The sequence below is a fragment of the Nuphar pumila genome, chromosome 2, assembly GCF_984573655.1.
Source record: "Nuphar pumila chromosome 2, dmNupPumi1.hap1.1, whole genome shotgun sequence".
NCBI classification, from domain to species: domain Eukaryota; kingdom Viridiplantae; phylum Streptophyta; class Magnoliopsida; order Nymphaeales; family Nymphaeaceae; genus Nuphar; species Nuphar pumila.
Window position 1 is genome coordinate 121,663,392 of NC_143250.1, and position 20,432 is coordinate 121,683,823.

At 38.3% G+C, this 20,432-nt stretch overlaps 1 protein-coding gene across 1 annotated transcript; it reads right to left on the reverse strand.

Moving 5' to 3' along the window:
- Positions 1-3,434: 3,434 nt before the first annotated feature.
- Positions 3,435-4,435, reverse strand: LOC149846960 (uncharacterized). The gene has a single exon (XM_089998232.1). It carries the CDS (start codon positions 4,409-4,411, stop codon positions 3,599-3,601), a length of 813 nt encoding a protein of 270 aa, XP_089854358.1. The 5' UTR covers positions 4,412-4,435; the 3' UTR covers positions 3,435-3,598.
- Between the last annotated feature and the right edge of the window lie 15,997 nt (positions 4,436-20,432).

A 20,432-nucleotide genomic window follows, 5' to 3' on the forward strand; every position in this document is an offset into this window, starting at 1 on the left:
TTCATATGGAAAGTATCTCGCGTGACAAATTCTTTTCATGTTTGTTTTAGTTGGCGAGGAAACCTCTTTTTTTTTGTTAACTTATTTCCTATGAAAAACGTTATAAAAGAACTTTTAACTTTTGTGCACATTTGAATCATATCCAGTTATACCCATTATAAAACATTACCCAATTGGCCTTTTTTAAGTGAAGCATCATGTAAGGGATCAATATTTGGGTTGGATTTGTGTACAGTGTTTGACCAGATCTGCTTTCTTCTCACATGTTTCGTATGAGAGAACTTTTTCAGCATGTTTGGATCGGATCAGGACCAAAGCATCAGGTAAGGGGTCCATATTTGGGTTGGATCTGGGTACAGTATTTAGCTATATCATTTTTGTGCTCAAGAATTATATATTGTCATTCCTGGGACTAGGATAAAACACGCCAACCAAGTAGTTTTTTCATCGGGGTTGGAAATCCGGTGGCAAAGAATTGCGGCATGAAAAGTTTTTCACACTCCGAAACAATTGTCCATGAGGAAAGGACATTTCATTGACTGGGGGTGACCATTTTCCTATGTTTTAAGCATGAGAAAATAGCTGTTTTCATGTGAAAACTGACTGGTTTCGCATTAAACAAGCATGTACCTCTGCTGACCGTCGTCTGTTGAAAGTGCCAAGCAGTCTTTGAATTTCTCATTCTTATATTGTTCTTCCTGTTTTTCTTGTGGGTTGTGTCAAAAATATCTGTGTAAATTTAGAAAAAGACATATATGAGAACCAAATTTGGTCTGTGGTACTTGTAAGTGAAAGAGAGTTAACTACGAAAATGTCTGTAACAGATGTTAGATAGGCGCAAAATTTGACAATAAGGGTGTTTGATTGGCAGGACACAATCGTCCATTGAATTCTGTGAAGGTTCGTTCCGGTACTGACCATGTGACCAACAATTACAACAATATGTTAAAAAATATCACTTTTTGCAATATATTGCAACACTACAACAATTTTAATGTATTTTATTTTCATTTTGTTTACTTGTTTTTTCATTTTAATATGTAACTATTTAGACTGAGAAAAAGAGACAAGCTGCTCATGGCTCCGCTCTGTGGCCGGAGCCACGTTGACCCCAACCCAAAAGCACACAGTGTGCCCCACATCTGATCTGACCCCACGTCTCCCTCTATTGAACGGTATCTCTGGTCCTCTATCTCTGGACTTTGCACTTTCTCATTTTTTTTAAGGGTATAGGTTTTTTTTATTCAATTAACATTTAGGCTTTTGATTTTATTTTTCAAATGATGAATCATGAATATTTATTTTTGTTCAACAGCTACGATATGGCAGGCCAAGGCAAATAGCCACGACAATGGACTGCACCACGGGTAGAGAAGAAAAAATTGGGATCCGGGAGGACCAATAGACTTTGGCCGTTTCCACACTTGTATTGAAGACAAGGCAAATTTTAAGGGGGGGCGGGAATGATACATGCACTCTTCCCTAACCATCAATATTGGTTATATAATAGTCACAATTTTCTCTACACTAGCTGGCTAGCCTAGATAGGCTCCTACAGCTAAAGCTTCATGGCTCACAATCTCATGTATCCTACTTGATTGCTTAATGCAAATTTGAAAGCAAGTGAGAGAATATACTCTACTCTAAAAGGGTTAGGGTTAGGGTTAGGGTGATAATTTACTCTACTCTAAATTTGGAAGCATTCACTTGTGATTTCAGGATGAGAATGGATTAAAAACTTTCCTGTTTTCTTTTTTAGATAGTCCAAAGGAACGCCCCCCCCCCCCCCCCCCCCCCCACATCACTGACAGCACATCGGTCAAACTTGATTTGAGAAAACATGGTTAATTGACAGCCATTCAACACTAAAATATGCAACTAAGAAGATTGGATGACCTGCTGGTTTTGGCAGAAATGTTTCTCCTTTTTTCAAGGGATGGGGAATAATGATATTTTGTATGCTGAAATCAAGATGCACTAGAAAGACTAACATTTAGCAATAAGACATAAATGATGGAATGAGTTTATTTAGCAAATAAAGCAGAAGTCACAATGAAAAGGTTCGAGTCAATCAATAATTTGGTTGATAGATGGGGTAAATATGAATACTTAGAAGAGGAACTAAAGCTAGCTCTTTGTATAAATGCAGTGCATGAGATTTGAATTGAAATATTACATGGAAGCCTTGAGAAATTAAAATAGATGGAGGTGATAAAAAAGAGATTACAGCACATAAATGTAATACCTGAGAACTGTGAAAGGGTGAAAGGAGAAGAATTTTTTAGAGATGTGGTGGCACTTGTTGAAACGGTTTACCAGATTATAATTAAAAAAAAAAGAAGATTCTCTATTTACTAAAATGGACATAATGGTAGTTGGTGTTTGATGATTAAGGACTGCTTTACTTGGAAGAATGCTTCCTTTCATTGATGTTTGAACAATTTATGTTTGTAGAGTCCATTAAACCACAATATATCGGATTCTTCAATGGAAGACTTCAGGAAATTTTCAGATGTGATGTCAGATTAAACATCAACATCCACACTGAACAAATAGAATTGGTCTTAAATCAGAAGCAAATGTGCACTCTGGTTAGGTTCATAATTCAAGGGTAGTAGACCTGTTCAAAGGCTTTTCAACATTATGATCAGATCCATAATTAGGCTTGTTTATTCAATAACGGCTAGATCTGATCAAAGGTCTTATGACAATATAACCAGATTCATAGGATAAACCAAAGGATTGGTTTATCTTTTTATCAGGAAAAACATAAAAAGTGTACCCATGTAATTGGAGAAAAATGGATGGTTAGTTCACAGAGGGGCCTCAGATTCGAATCCTGATTCTTTCCAGTCACCAAAAGAAAAAACTATCCATTTCAATTCTTGCTTTTTTCTAAAACCGAATCCCATGGGACTATCTCTCGCTTACCTATAAAAAAACATTTCTTGCAATTTTCTAAAATATCTCCATATTATTACAGTAAGGGTTGAAATAAAAAAGGAATTTCCTGGTTTTCAGTGCAGCTTCACTTGAGCTGACAAAAACCCATCCCAACCTCAAGCCTATCCTACAGATAAAGCACTAGAGAAAAGATATATGAATAAAACACTAATTGGAAGGCTGTGAACGCTGAATTTCACACCATTCGCCCAAGAAACCAGAAAATTCCTTCATCAATTTTGCAATGCGAACTTATTTTCTTGTTACAGGTGATCCTTCACCTACTACGCTGACTTATAAAATACATGGAGCGAAAAAAACAACTGTTGAATCATGTAATATTGAGCTATTTTTATTTCATCAGAATTATTTGAAAAATCAATTGTTAATTCTAGATGGGAATTCTTAGTTAGTATAAGCAAAAGCTCCATAATATGAAGCACTTCAATATATGAACATGTTTATAAGATTACATTGAAGGGTGTTTGAAAATCATTTGCCCAACAGGAAGGACATCTTCATTGAGTGCATACAATATAAGTCAAAAAGTAATATTCAAGGCCTTTCACAGATATTTACAGAGAGCAAAACACAAAATCGAAGCCTGATGCTAGCCAACTTCTTCTCATGCAAAGTCGACCGTATACCTCCCCATTTAAAATTCAGAAAGCGAAATTAAATCATCCACATGACGTCCACAGTAGTAGGAGCAAGAATTATACGCAGCAGCTCTTGAATCTTCTAGAGAAGGAAGATCCTCAAATACAGCTGCCATCATCTTCTCATACTCTTCATCATCACAGGAAGGAGTGCAGGGCAGCAGATTCTGGCACTCACTTCTGACCACCATCTCGTTCATATTCAGAAACTCTCTGCTGTTCTCAACCACCTCAGATTTGTCGTTGATGTGATTCAAAGGCATGCCCTCAAAACCAAGCTCATGGAAGTTGGGACTAGATCTTGCAATAGAAGAGTGGGTATCACTCGTCAACTGCAACTCTCTCTCGATCTCCCACTGTTTCCCTCTCGATTCCTCGATCTTTTTCAGCATCCCAGAAATCGTTTCACATGACAAACTTGGGAATAAATCCTTGTTTCTTGAGATGGCACCTCTCTTCCCCTGTTTCTTCTCTGCAACATCATCTTTGAAGCAATTGTGGTACCGATCAATGATGGATAGCAAAGATCCCTCATCCTTAGGCCATGTCCGGAATTGCTGCTGCTGCTGCTGTTGGTGGTGGTGGTGCTCGCCTTCGGATTGGTTGTTGTGAAGATTGTTTGGAGGAAGGTAGATGAAACAGGCTTCAACCCCACACAAAACAGAGAGCTCGTGCATCTTCTTCTCGATCCCTCTCAGCCTCTTTTCGATCCTTCTCTTTTCCTTCTTCCCACAGACGGTGGGCTTGATCGGCTTCGTCATCGAATTTGAGTCGACAGAAGAGTTGGGATGCCCTTTAGGAGGAACCATTGGTTTACTTCTGTGCTTTCTTTCTCTCTTCTCTCCTTCCGTTGCTTCAGTGAAGAAAAAAGACTACACAATGGAATCGGACACTTGCTGTTTTATAGATGAGGAAGAGCGTCAAAGAAACTTGAACGTTGCTTCCTGTCCTCTTCTTGGCAAGCCACCCTCCTATCTTGCCCGCTTAAATTTGAAACTTGACGTTGGTTAATCGGGTTGACTGTTTTGCCCTTCGCACACGCTCTTCATATCTCGTCGCTGTGCCAGTCGTTTCCGGGCAAGTGAAGCAACCTATCTTGATTCTTGAATTTCGTTGGCTTTTGAATTAACCTCTCTCTCTCTCTCTCTCTCTCTCTCTCTCTCTCTCTCTCTCCTCTTTACATGTATGGAGAGGGAGAAAGGGGAGAGAAGGAGACTACCGCAAATTGCGAAGAAGAGGTTGTTGGATCGTATTTCGGATCACGCAGTTTCACAATCATAATCATGATATAAATCATGCATAACAACCCCTTTTGGGATAACTCAGAAGAGAAAGAGAGCAACAGGGAAAAAAGAAAACACCTGAGCTTCAAGAACCAGGAGTCGTGACCCGTTATCATTTCTCATAACCCGTATCCACAGAAACTTTGGGTAAAAAGTTACTTTAGTCTTCATTGGATATGGCCCTAATAAAGGGCCAATTACCCGAACCTGGCACAGCGAGCGGGCGCGCACGTGTGGTAGTCATCCCAACCCCTTGTTCTCAGGAACAAGTGTAAAAGTTTACATATCGCTTATAAAGCCCACAACAAACTCAAACACGATCAATATGGGACTATTTCACGTCATCAAAACCACTTTCTCTAAACAACCTATGTTTCTCCTTTGAATTATATCTCCCTTCCTTCTTACATGTAATAGAGGTCTCGTTCTCTCTCTTCCGACCGTCCCTTTCGAATCCAATCTCTCTCTCTCTCGCACGCGCGTGCACGCAAGCTTGAAATAACTGGCGGGCAGGAACACTGTTGAGCGGACCCACATCCGTTATCAGATAAATCACACATAAAAAACCAATAAAAATTTGAGGTAACTTTTTATGCAGCGACGCTGCATGCTTGGCACCATGCATCTCGACATTTATAGAGATGGACACCACACCCATCTCCAGAAATGCGAAGGTGTGTAACTGCCAACCATATCGATACTTGCCCACTATGCAGAGACGCTGCATATAATGTGTACACATAAAAAATATGTTTAAGTTTGTGGATTCTTACAAGCCAGTGTGAGTTTTCCTTGACACTTTGGGGCTGTCACAAAGACACGTTGACATGAGGACATCTGATGCAGATTCGACTTGCAATTTAGATTTAAAAAAAAAAATAGGGCTAGGGGTGTAAGACGGTTGGGTTTAGGTCGGGTCTTGTCCGTCCCAATTCTGAATCAAGTCTAAAACTAAGACCCAAACCTGACCTAATCTCATTTGGGTTTGGGTACACCTAGAAACTATGGACTTATATGGATTAATGGGTTCGGTATGCATTGGGTCGAGTACAATCCGTTCAGTTCTTTAATAGACCAATTTTGATTCAGATCGGGTTCAGGTTTGGGTATGATTGAAAAAAAGTTGACCCATATTAGTTAATGGGTTCAGGCCTTAAGAGGTTCAAGTTTCAGTTCTGGTCTTGATATGATTGGTATTTTAGACCTAATTACTTACCAATAAAAGATCAACTATTTATTAAAATTGTATGCTAAAAATCAAAAGTTTATTAACTATTCTCAATAATGTCAAAATATAAATATAAAAAGAATGTTTTCATGCTAGCCAAGCATTTTAAGTTGAAAAAAAAAGGATATCACATTCAAAATGTATCAAATTCAATGAGTTCTTGCAGATTATTCTGGGATTCACTTTAACTCGATAATTTCCATCAAAAAAAGGGCAATGGGAACTATTTGCAAAAAAAATGAATTAAAGTTTTGATTACTAAAATGTAAAGCATATTAATTCTAAATTTATCAACATTTTTAAATTTTAAAAAAATATATAACAGAATATTTATCAATTATTCTAGTTATTTCCTCATATTCCTGCTTTATACTCATCTTTAGCATCTTTTCCTTCTTCTCTATCCTCATTATAGTTGAACCTAATAATTTAATTCATGTTACAATCAACTATAATAAATTATAACAATATAAATTAAAATTAATTCATTACCTTCAAATGCAAGCCAATTTTGTGTGTAAATAAATGCTTCTGAGATTTCTAGATTCATTGATCTACAAGATTTGTCAAGAACGCAAACACTAATACTAAATGCTTATTTAGAAGCAACGGTTGACAATGGAACAACCAGTATGTCACGAGTCATCTTATCCTCGATTGATTGTTTTTCCAAAAACTTAAGACAATAATCTCCTCATTAATCTTATGAGATTGTTAAATTAGAAATATTTACTTAAAAACAAGAACTAATAGAAAACATAATTTTAAATTTTTTATTTTTAGTGTACCTTTTCATCTAAATATGTGTCTACTTTATATTTGGAAGTACAATTAGCTACTTCTTGTATCGTAAAAGCTTTAAAATCATCCATTTCCATTGTGTTGTAATATGCAGGCTTAGAAGAACTTGCAATTGGCTCTTCATGATTTTTATTACATCAATATTCATCATAAAATAAATCTAAATACCCATAAACAATATCAATATGTCCATCAAACTTTGCCTTTCCATAAATTTTGTTAATAGAAAATCTCACATAACTCATCTTGTATCTAAAATCCAGAATAATTGTAATCATAAACAATGCAGAATGAGTGCTCCACTATTTCTCCAACTTTAGTATCATTTTCTTCACCAATTCTTTTATAAATGTTTATGTATTGACACATTCTTCCTTAAGTGCAATCGAATCTCACAAACTTCTTTGAGAAGCAAGTTTGCATTTATGGACTTTGATCTTAAAAATATCAAAGTTAAATGATAAAATGGTTCTAAAAATTCACAAACAACATTTGCATTTTCTCAATCAACTTCCTTTATAGGCACACTATTTTTTAAGTCACTATTTGTCTACCAAAATTTTTTCAAATAGGAGAAGATGGACATACTCGGATTCGCTAAAATCCTTTTTAGAAGTGTGGGAACATCGTATATGAGTCTCGATCATTCTTCGCCTGATAGGAAGGTAGGTTCAAACAAGTTCTCTGATCTGCATAGCCTGAATTGCACTATCGAGACACTTGAATATGCAATAAAGATCAAAAGTGTATAAGTATTTGTTCTAAAATAATAAAAAATGAATTGAAAGAACAAATCTAGGTTAATGATTTGAAAGATTACCTTTTTCGGACCCGAGGGTTCGTTAAGCCTTTAAGTTCATTTTTAGTCCAGACAACACTCCTGAATGGGTACGAAGATAGTTGTAGCAACTCTGCTAGTGCCCTGGCATAGGTACGACAGCTCTAAAGAGGAGGCTATGAAAGGTTGGGTTCGTTTTCTCTAGGGTCAGGGCTCGAACAAAAAAAATTCAGATGGTTAGGCTCTAGGAGTAGGACCCTATTTATAAGTTTTTGAGTGGGATATGGGTTACCAAGTTTTTTGGACTTAGATCCAATCCAAATGGATCTGAGTATCCCAAATAGAGATAGAGCTCAATTCAGAAGAGACCTATTTTTGGAAGTTTCATCCAAAAAGAGTCCTCCCTCTTGAAAATTGCGCAAAAAGGAACTTGATATGAATAGGGATAAACCATTTGGCTTATCTATGTAATCAGGTCACAGGACGACAGAGACAAGTGAGACAGCAGAACTGTTCTACCATCCAGGATACCTGAGACAAGTGAGATAGGTTGGAACATGATTGGACAGCAAGCAAGACATCCTTTCCTAGGGGACAATGTCTTGTCTCAAGGGAGAAACAACCTAACCCGAGGGACAATGGACTGAGCAAGGAGAATGGTACATAGTGTGCCATCCCTAGACGAGGCCCGGGGTCTGGACGATACTCCTGAGGTGTCGTCTCAAGGTAGGACAAATGGACTTCTTGGGGTTTTGGACATTCTGGAAAATTTAGGTGTCTATAGATACCCCTATTTATCATTAATCAAGGATATTCAATTTATGACAAAGAATTAGGCACACTCAAAATTTGAAACAACTTGGTTGTTGGGACCGTGCTTAGTCCCACCGAACAAGGTCAAACTAGTTTGAAAACTACTAGGTTGTGAGGACCATTTGGGTCCCACCGAATGAGACTGGGCTAGTGTTTTGCAAAGAAAACTGGGTTGTTGAGACTGTGATTGGTCTCACCGAATGAGATTGGACCAATTTTTTGAAAACCACTAGGTTGTGGAGACCGTGATCGGTCTCATCAAAAGAGGTCATTGCCGACATCCAAAAAGGGGAAAGTTGGACTTTTGAGATCGTTATGAGTCTCACTGAGTGAGGTTGGATTTGTGCCAGTGTAGGGATAACTGGATTGCCAAGTCCATTTGATGGTCTTACCGAGTGAGATCAGTGTCAGTGTAGGGACAACTAGATTGCCATGACCATTTGGTAGTCTCGTCGAATGAGGTCAGTGCGAGTTCAGGAACCACTTTATTTGTAGTAGAGAGAGAAAATATTGGGCTTCAGGTAGGAATAGCACAAAAAAAAATGTAGCTTTCTTTCATATCTTTTAGGCCCATTTTGATTTTGATGTCTTTTGGTGATTTTCTTTTGAGAATTTATGGAGGCAAGCACCAAGAGTCTTATACCTCTTGTGGGTTCATGGATAGGGTATAGTTGCCTCAATAAGGCCTTAGGGTGGAGGTGTCCTTCCTAAGATAATCAATTTTAGACATGAGACTTTTTGCTCTTGTAAAGAGAGCCAAACATATTTCAGTCATGTGGCACCGAAGAAATGGAAGATCTTTCTGTGTACTCTTCAAAATCAAGATCCCTATGGATAGACTCTTTGGTGCATTATAATGCACACAATAAACTTTTATGATATGTGGTGTGACTCATGCATTTGTAGTAGAATGGGTAGCTTATGACAACTATGAATGATTGATTATATAAGGTCAGAGATTTTTTTCTCTTTTTTTTCCTTTTTTTAAAGATTAAAACCTTTCTGACAAGTTGCTTTCTATACTTAAGATGCCTAACCTTTAAAGTTTTCTCCTCTTAGATTGGTATAAGATAGCGATACTCGGTTTTACTGAGATTTTTTTCCTCTAATTCTATCTTGGTTTCAAGCGACTAGTTATAGGGACATGAGATTAGGTCTCAAGATATTTATGTTTGGTCTAATGGTCTCCACTAAGACTTGAACTCTGAATGACTAGGACTTGATGAGAACGCATTTAAGCACACCTCTTGCCCCTAAGTAAGTTTTATAGAATCTTTGTTTTTAGCCCAGAAGGGGCTTATTCCTCACTTTTGTCATCCTTTGACTCAAGACATGGCAACCATGGGTTTCATAACTTTTCAATCTAAGAGAGATGCCACTATATACCTAACCTCTACCTCTAAAAGCCATATGACTAGAGCCTTCTGACACTGCCATAAGTCTAGAGCTAAGTATTAGCTTTTCTATTTCAACCTTTACCCTAAAGAAGTTTCATGACCGGATCCTGCCATCTCGCCATGAACTTGGAGTAGGTGTTAGCCTAAATGTATAAATGATTCTTGTGCCTTTTCTTTTTTTAACATTTTTCTTTTTGCACTTTTCTTCATTTTTTTATGCTTTTTCAATATTTTTTTCTATCGAGATAAAAGAAAAAGGCTCTTCATGGGGCCATCCTATGAGACAAATTAACATCAGAGGTATTTAACACTCAACCCCTTTCTTAGAGAGTTGGTTGCCTAGGTAGGTTTTCACTGGATCTACATTCATTCATTGATAATAATCATGTACCCCTATAATTCATCTATTTTGTAATAAAATCTCTAACCTTTAATGATCTTTCAATAATATGCCTTGCATCATGATGAAACTCTATCCTCCTCTTATGACTGTTGGAGTCAAGGTGAACTGAATTGTCAAGACCATTTTGGGTTTTACTGAACGAGGTCAAACCAATTTAAGAACAACTGAGATGTGGGGACCATTGTGGAGACCGTCGAACAAGGTCGGGTCAGTGTCCAAGACAACTGGGATGTGGAGACCATTGTAGGTCTCGTCAAACAAGGTCGGGTCAGTGTCTAGAGGTAAATCAAGCTTTCAAGACCATTTGGGTCGTATTGAACGAGGTCGGGCCAGTTTGAGAGCAACTGTTTGTATGTTTGGTTACTAAAGGTCCCTTCTTGCATAAGAAATTTAGATTTTGGATGGCTTTATAATGCCCGATTCCTAGTTTTTTTATAGGGTTAGACTCCTTTGACATGCACACACATGATTTTGACAAAAAAACATCATGGTCTCAAAAAACAAAGAAAGAGTTTGATAAATGCTTCTTTAGTCTTGTCAACAAGAATAGTATGGCTTTTTGCATTTTTTGAGATTTTTAGAATATTTTGTTTTTTTATTTTGAAAACTTCTATTTTTTTGGACTTTGAAATTTTTTTATCTTTTTGGTTTTTCAAAAGACTATGTTATAAAATTCAGGTTTTAAGGGATTACCTAGGGTCGTGAGATGATGAGCCATACAAGAGGTTTTTTCTCTTCCATACCGATGTAGTTCAGTTTTAACCTGTTGGTGCCTTGTCCTGAGCCTAATGGTTCTCCGCAAAAGGAGACACAATAGAGTTCAGATCACAGTTTGAATCTTGAGGCCCATGACTGAGTTCATTCAAAGGGAGAGTTAGGCCCACGGCTGAGTTCATTCAAAGGGAGAGTTAATCTTGTATCATCTATTGTTACCCCCCCCCCCCCCATTGAGCTGACAATAGTTGTTGCCTTCCTGAAATGTTCTTTCAAGGTCCAGGTGAACTCTTTTTTATCCTTTTTTTCTCTGAGGTTCTTAAAGTCGAGATGTTGAGTTCTCACCTTAGGTACTGTTGTAAGAGACTCTGTTATACCCTGTTGATTTTTTTCAGTCCTTTGAATAGCTCATACTCCTTGTGCAGAATCATTCTCCACCAATTAATATAATTTAAAACTTGTTGATATTGGGGTTGATCTTTGATTTATGAGTTATCTATCCTCCCTCCGAGCTTGAAGACCTTGGACCTTTTAGAAAGGTCTATAACTGACACTTGACTTAATTTGGGTGATGTCACATTCATGATTGTACTTGATGATGAGGTTGCCTCTTCTTTCATTCAAACAGTCGGCATATCGATGTACTTTCCTAGTCTGAACAACATGGGTTGAACTGTCCTGATTGTCAGATCGTCAGCATACACCACCACAATTTGATCTTGCTATGGCAACCTTACACATTGGTGGAATGTGGAGGGGACAACTTTATGGTCATGAATTCATGACCTTTCCAATAGCAAGTTGTATGAAGGTGGCATACACCACATGAAAGAGTGTTCTCTAGACAATGGGACCTATTACTACATCTGGTATTATGATTCACATTATAGTTGTAGTATTACCATCATATCCACTGATCTGGATCACATGCTTTCCCAATTCCTCCCTTGAAATATTTAGTCTCTTAACAGTGATGGTTGGGAAAATATTCATTCAACAACCCTTGTCCCATTGATTTGCACAGTTATGTACAGGGCCTTCATGTGGGATGTCAAGGGCTTTAGCAAATTGTCCTTTGAGAAGGTGACCAACATCTGAGTCATAACTTGGGAGATGATGGCTGCCATTTTTCAAGCTGGGTGCTGGGAGGAACTTTGTCATTCCTTAAAATCCCTTCTACTACCTCTCGGTGCTCTTTGAAACCCCTAATTAATTTCAATATCGAGAAGTTTGCAGGTGGCTTTGTCAGTTGAGTCTCAATATTGCGTTTTCCTTTTTATGTTTATTTGGATTTCTCTGTAGCTTCTCTACTAGACTTTGGTGGAGCGATAATTTGTGAGGCATTAAAGGCGATGGTCTCTTCAGGGCCTCTGGCTGGTAATTCTTTCTTGATTGTGTGGCCTGACTGACACCATATTTTGGTAGTTTCTTTCTAAGGGAGAGTGCAGGGAGATTGTCCTTTCTTGTGATGGTGTCTTTATGATAGGATGCTGGAGGAGGAATCTTTATATAATTATTGTTGTTTGGTGAGTCCAAACAAATCATACTTATCTAAGGGACTTCCCGCAATAAATTTTGGCTCTCCCATGAAATGTGTCTTCCTTGTACTCTCCTTCCTCTTTGGTAACACATTTGTGGAGTCACATGCAATTGTTGAGGACTAACATTGCATGTGAGGGCTTGAAAAATAAAAATCACTGAGTTGACATATGGTCTTTTCCCCATATCCTTTCTAGAAAGTCAATTCTCTTTTGATTCGCAGGTTTGGACCCGTCTTCCACATTGTGATTAGGGAATGACTCTTGGAAAACGCACATGTCATTATTTCCATGGTTATGTAGTTCTTCATCAATTAATAACTTGCTAGTGTCAATGTGGTCTTGTATTATGTGTTTGAGAATGAAGCACTCTTTAGTATTATGGCCTACTTCTCTGTGATATCGGCAATACTTAGATGGATCTTTTCTCTTCATTTAAAGTAGGTCTGACACTTTAGGCAACTTTACTAAACTATCATGTAGGATCTAAGACCTATGACCAGGCTTGTTTTAACTTTGAGAATTTTTTGTCACTGATCCATTTTGGGTTTCTATCGTACCTGTTGTCATTCAAGTTTTGCTTATTGGAAGTATTCCTTTGGTTACTCGCTTTCTGACCTTAGTTACCTTGCTTTTGTGGGCCTTGTCCTGAGGCTCAGACGACATTGACTTGACCTTTAGACGAGTTTGATTTCTTATAAATGTTGTTGTCTCTTTATTCTTTATAAACATGTCATATACTTTCTTTTTTATGCCTACTTCAAAGGCGGTAGCCTTATTTATGAGCTCGGCATATGTTTTCACCTAAGTCATGTTGATTAGGCTCCTCAAAAGTTAAGAGAAGTTGTCAATGACTATCATTAAGGTATGTGAGTCTGATATTGGCTCTTTCATTATTTTGGCTATGGATCGTCATATGTTGATGAACTCATGAGTACCTTCCTCTTTCTTTTATTTCAAGTCATATAATTGACTGATGGTTGGGATTTGCTTTAACTCCCTAACCTATTGAAGGTTTAGGGTGGCGAACCATTTCAGAGCCTCTCCCTCTAGACTCTTGGAGAATTAGTTGATCAACTTCCTGTCATTGTTTTGATATTTGGCTATGCTTCTCATTAACAAGGTCATGTGTGTTCTTAAATCCCCCTTCCTACTAAACTTTAGAAACTTAGGGGAGAAATGTCATTTTTATCATCATCACACCTCTCAGGCAAGTTGAAGCAGAAATATTTCATTAATAGGTTCATGATTTGTTTAAACTCCCTAACGTATTGGAGGTTAAGGGTGGCAAACCATTCTAGAGCCTCTCCCTTTAGACTCTTAGGGAACCAGTTGATCAGTCTTCTATTCTTGGATCTTCCTTCCTACTGAACTTTAGAAACTTAGGAGAGTCTCTTCTTCGTCTTCATCATACCTCTCGAGTAAGAAATTCTCTATAGAGTACTTTTTCTGATCCAAATATGCATATTTCATTCTAGCGTTGAGGTTTCGGACCATGTCCTCTAGAGACTTGATTTTCTTGTCTGATTTCAAAGATGTGGTCTGAATCAGGCGAGCCCATATGGGTCTGACTTTTCTCTCCCAGTTAGAAACTTGAGACTCACCCCATTAGCTGTAGCCTTTCTCAAAATTTCTTGTGCTCTCTTGGCTTCTCTATTGGCTCATGCTTTTTTATATTTTAATTCTTGGGCTCTTCAAACTCTTCTTTCAACTTATGCTTATTTTTTCCCCAAACTTTCTTGAATATTTCTCATTTTCTCTTTCATCCTCTCTATGTTTCGTTTGGCATGCGCTAGCACATTACCTTCCTTGGATCAGACTTTGAAATACGAGGTCCTAGGGTTTTGTCTTTTGGTGGACTCGCCTATGCTAGAGCTATCCATCTCATAACTCGTATGAGGACTTTAACGAGACTGGTGAAGGTGTTTTTCTTCAAACCAAACTTTAAAATACAAGGTTCTTGATATTCATCTTTTGCTAGACTCATCTGTGATAGAACTACCCCTCTCGTAACCCGCATGGAGACATTTATGAGACCAATGAATGTATTGATGCAAGCTGAACTCAGGAAACATCGGGGCCTTTCTCTTTTTTTGGTCATCCATAGACTCATCAAGAATGTTAGTATAGATCATTTGTTCTAGATCATCATCGAATATGATATTTGGCATCATATGGGATGGCATCTCATATGTGAGATTATCTAGAGGTGGTTCCTCTAGGATAGATTGAATTTGAAGTTTTCGGGCTTTGGATCAGGTATTTATTATATTCTAAGTAATTAGTTTACATTGGCTTAAACAAGTAATGAGAGATTTTTAAAATTGATGGGTACCCTAATTCTCCTCGAAAGATGTATCCATGGATTTGCGAGGTCTCTTCAGGTTCTATAGTTCAAGGCTCTCTTTCGGATCTAACACTAATATACCCAAGCTAACCGCTTAAAGGTATTGATAGATGGATTATCCGACTTTAAGGTACCCCCACTGATATACCCAAGCTCACCGCTTAAGAGTACTAGTGAGGGGATTCAGAGATCCAAATGATAGGACACAATTTTTCAAAAATTCTCAAAAAAGAGGACATCTAATCCTAAAAGGGGAATGTAAATCAGAACAAACAACGAGAGACTCAACAATGTCTCACACCAAAAATTCTTACTTGTTGGAGGTTATATTTTCCTAAATTCTATGTGACAGGATATTCTCTAACAAAGGCTTCTAAACAATGTTATAAATCCTAGCCCTATTATAAATGAATGTAACTAATACAGAAAACCTATACGCTAGAGGGAAAAAGATCCAAGGAAAAGGGGAAAAAATAGACCTAAGACAAAATAAAAAACCTATTCAGAAAAGCCAATAAAATGGTGAAATTAAGTGGCAGCAGAACTTCGGACATCAGAGTTTCGAACGATAGAATTCCGGATGGCAGGACTCTCAACGACAGTACTTTGAATGTCCAAAGCTTGAAACGGCTAGGCTTGAGACAACTTAGGTCAAAAGATCAAAGCATGGGACGACTGAGGTCAAAAGTCGAGCCTAAGAGGGCTGGGCATGAGAGGACTTAGGTCAGAGAGCCGAGCCTGGGATGACTAGGCCTGATTTGCAGATGGCTGAGCCCGAGAGACTCAGGTTAGACGGCAGGTTCTGAGAAGACTCTGGTCAGAGGGCCGAGCATGGGATGACTCGGCTCGAAAACGATTTGTAAAAAAAGTTTGCGGACAGTCGAGCATCAAACGACTGGGTGTCAGATGACTGAGGGTTGGACGAAAGGTCCTAAGAGGACTTAGGTTAGAGGGCGGAGCTTGGGACAATTGGGCTCGAGAATGGTTTGCATAAAAAGTTTGGGTCGGACGGCCACAGGGTCAGACGGTGGGTTCCAAGGGAGCTTTGGTCAGAGGGCCAAGCCTACATGGTTGGGCTAGAGATCGGGTTTGTAGAAAGGACTGCAGACAACCGAGTGCCAGACAACCAATGATCGGATGGTAGAGAGTCAGATGGCCACAAGGGTTTTGCCATTAAAAAATAGACTTTTTAGGGTCCCAAAATGCTTTTCTAACTACTGCAATCGAAGAAAAAAAAAACTATGGCATCCAATCGTGATCGCCAAAACTGTTTACCAAAAGTTTTTGAATGGAGAAATATGGGACTTACCTAGATTCGCTAAAATTCATTTTAGAAGTGTGGGGGATGGCGTATACAAGTCTTGATTGTCTTTCGCTTAATGAAAAGGTAGGATCCAAACAAGCTCGAATATGCAATGAAGATAGAAAGTGTACTCTAAAATAACAAAAGTTGAATTGAAGGAACGAATCTAAGTGAATGGTCTGAAAGATGACCTTTTTCGGACTCGAGGGACGGTTAAGCCTTTAAGTTCCTCATTAGTTCGGACAGCACTCATGCGTAGGTACGAAGATAGTTGTAGCAGCTCTGGCAACACCCCTACGCAACTAAGACAACTCTAGAGAGGAGGGTATGGAAGGTTGAGTTCGTTCTCTCTAGGATCAAGGCTCGGACGAAAAAAATTCAGATGACTAGGCTCTAGAGGTAGGCCCCTATTTATAGGTTTTTGAGTAGGATTTAGATCCAATCCAAATATATCTAAGTTTATCCCAAATGGGGATAGAGCTCAATCTAAAAGAGTCTTGCTTTATAGAAGTTTCATCCGAGAGGAGTCCACCCTCCTGAAAATTGCATAGGAAGGGACTGGATAGGAATAGGAATAAGCCAGTTGGCTTATCTCTGAAATCAAGTTATGGAACAACAGAGACAGGTGGGATGACCAAATTGTTCTCTCATTTAAGACACCTGGGACAGGTGGGATGGCATAACTGTTCTGCCATTTAGGATACCTGGGACAGGTGAGACAGGTTGGGACATGACTGGACAGTAGGCAGGACCTATTGTCTAGCCTTGGGACGACAGGGATAGGTAAGATGGAAGAATTGTTCTACCATTCAGGACACCTGGGATAGGTGGGACAACAAAATTGTTCTGTTGACCAGGATACCTGGTATAGGTGGGACTGGTTGGGACATGACTACAGCCTTGGGATGATAGGGACAAGTGGGATGGCAGAGTTGTTATGTCGTCCAAGATACCTGGGATAGGTTGGGACATGACTGGACCTATTGTCCAGCCTTGCGATGGCTGGACCAAGTGGGATGGTAGAACTATTCTGTCATCCAGGACACCTGGGATAGGTGAAATGAGAGAACTGTTATGTCGTACAAGATACCTGAGACAGGTGGAATGACATAATTGTTCTGTCGTCCAGGACACCGATGGCACAAGTTGTGTTGTCCCATCCTACAACTATGACAAATAAGGGGGGTGGGGTGGGTGGGTGGGATGGCACGGACAGTGTCATCCCAGACCTATAACTGGTTGGGATGTCCAGTCTTGGGGTAGGACATCCCATCCCAGGGGACAATGTCTTGTCTCGGGAGGCCGACGACCTGTCTCGAGGGACAATGGCCTGGGCAGGTAGAACGGTACATAGTGTGCCATCCCTGGTCGAGACCGGGGTCTAGACTACACTCATGAGGTGTCGTCCCATGGTAGGACAAATGAGGGTTTTGGGCATTCTTAAAATTTTGGGTGTCTACACTATCAACGGCTTGTAAATGCTCAAAATGATCTTTTAGTAGCAATGCTCTTTGTAACATTTTATATGTAAAATTTCATCTTGTAGGCACGTCAAGACACAATCGAATTTTTCTTTCAATATTTGCTAATCGCATACTTTTTTCAAAGTTTTGTTTGAGAGCTTTTCACATAACTCCAACTCCATTTCAGATATTCCCTATTACATCATCCATATAATCACAACTCTCTTTATCGATCAAGCAACATTTTGTTTGTTGAATTATTATCTAACGTAACTGCAAAGAACCTTTTAAAAAAATCCCAATTATTTAAACAACTCATAATGCCTTCTTTTTGTACAGTCACCCGTGAATGCATTTGAAACTTAATTTGTAAATTCATTAACAGAGTTTTGAAAGCAGTCTCATCAACTGATTTAAAAGAACACCCTTGTAAAATGATGAATCATGCAAGATATTTTCTGCTGCACTCTTGATTAAATTTATGAACTACAAGTTCATTAGTTTGTGAACCATCATTTTTTCTTTTTCTTTTTTTTCACATCTTGTGTGTTGTTTTTTCAAACTACTGGTGCCATATGTGCTTGTTGTCATCAACTCCTTTCCATAAATTTCATATTTTGCATACTCAGTTTCTTTTTCTTTTTTTTTTTGCTCTCATATGGTAGCTCATCTTTTATTCTTCGATATACTTGTTTAAGCTTTCACTAGGATCAATTGACCAACTTCTTAGTTAACCTTATTATTGTCACTAATTCTACCTTATTCATTACCGACATCTATTATAATACTGAAAACTGGATATCAAACAAAAAAAAGAATGAATTAGAACAAATAGAAAATACCAAACAAAAAAATAAAATTAATTACCACAAGATAAAGCATACATGCACACACGTACAAATAAAAAGCAATATACAAGCACTCTCACAACCATAAAATAATTCCATGCTTAATTAATCAACCAACCATGGTGACTAGGTCATCAGGAAAAAACCATTTAGGGTTTTAACTCATGAGTCGATATGACTCGATGAGTCAATTCGGATGACTCAAAAAAGTTTATTTTTTATATATTTAGACAAGAAAAATTCATTAAAAATATAAAATAACAAGGAGGATAAACAAGTCTAGGAAACAAAAATAATAAAGCTAGATGCAACATTATATTGTATCATGTCATACAATCCGATATGCTTTTCTGTTTCACATGAGGGTGTTTTATACTAGAGAACATATAGATTTGTATAACGGATTATTGTAACAATATGTTGGCATGGAGATAGCCAATGGCTATTTTCTAATCGCCTCTCTTAACAAAATGAGGAACATTGATATCAACGCCACATGAAATTGGACCTTTTTTTTTGTAGTGCAACATTTCCTGCTAGTGTCCCCTAGAAGTTTGGGTTGTGTTTCCATATTTGGGTACATAATCAGGTCGGTTCAGTTTTATAATATAGAGAACCTTTTGGGTTCTGGTACATAATCGGGTTGGTCTGTTCGGGTTCGGGTTCGGGTTCGGGTTCGGGTTCAGGTTCGGGTTCGGGTCTTTATTTACAATACCCAAGTCTGATCCGTTTTCACTATCGGTTTATATTTTGGATCTGACCCAAATTCATGGGTACACCAATATCTGGTTGGGTCGGGTATATTCGGTTCGGGACATTGGGTCGGGTTGGGTATACCCGACCCAGTTACACCCCTAAATAGGACAGGAGAATACAAATCTTTTTATTTTTTATTCTATAAAAAACAAAATTTTCTGATATTATAATATTAAAAATTTTTATTGAAATAATACTTAAAACCATTAAAATTTTAAAATATTGGACACATGTTAGTGTCAGTGTCTGCGCATGTCATGGGGACACACCACCAGAATTGTGTGTCCCTATGACATAAATTTGGGGAGAAGGTGTTCATAGCGAGAGCTAGGGGATAGGTTCTAGCGGAGATCTCTATTTATGTGAATGGAACACACCATTTTAGCCGTGTGTCCAGGGTGACATGATTGTACATGACCAGACACGCTGACACGGACACTGACACGTATGGATGTTAATTTCATATGCTCTAATAATTTTAACATTCTTTAATGTCATTTCAATAAAAGGATGCATTTTTAAACATTAAAATATCAACGAATATTTTTATTGATTAAAAAAAATAGATTTCCATGTGCTTATGTTCTGTTTTTGAAAAAAAATTCAAGCTTGCGAATTAAAACCCCGTGACATGCGTCGGGTCGTACCGGTATCCTTGTAACATGGAGGTGAATAGCAAAGGACCTTGTTCTTGTGCAGTTTTTGTGCAAAATGCTGTGCGCTTGCTTTTCGCTAGAGCTATAAAAAGGAGAGTAGATCAAGTGATCTGCCAAATCACTTTTAGAAAAATGATTCGGCATCCTCACCGTCCACAATGTACACAAGGACCATGATGTCCTTGTGGGATGAAGCAATGGACGGTGAAGATGTCAAATCACTTTCTTAAAGTGATTTGACAGATCACCTGATCTGCTCTCACAAAAAGGCATTGTTTCCCCACCAGATTCTAGTGCCTGCTCATGAATGCGCTAGTGCTTCACTTGCATCATTCCTTTCTTCAATGACGCCAACTTATTCTTGTTTGACTGACCCTCCTAAGAATTTCAAGCTTTTTGGTCATTTTTTTTTTTTTTTCTTTGTGGTGACAAACTATCTGCATTCCTGTCGGAGAGTTTTAATTTTGAGGGTTTTCTTGTTAGCCAGGCTCAACGAATGTAT

Bases quoted from the DNA above. Each gene is read 5' to 3' on its own strand.
- LOC149846960 (XM_089998232.1), bottom strand. From the start codon at position 4,411: ATGGTTCCTCCTAAAGGGCATCCCAACTCTTCTGTCGACTCAAATTCG.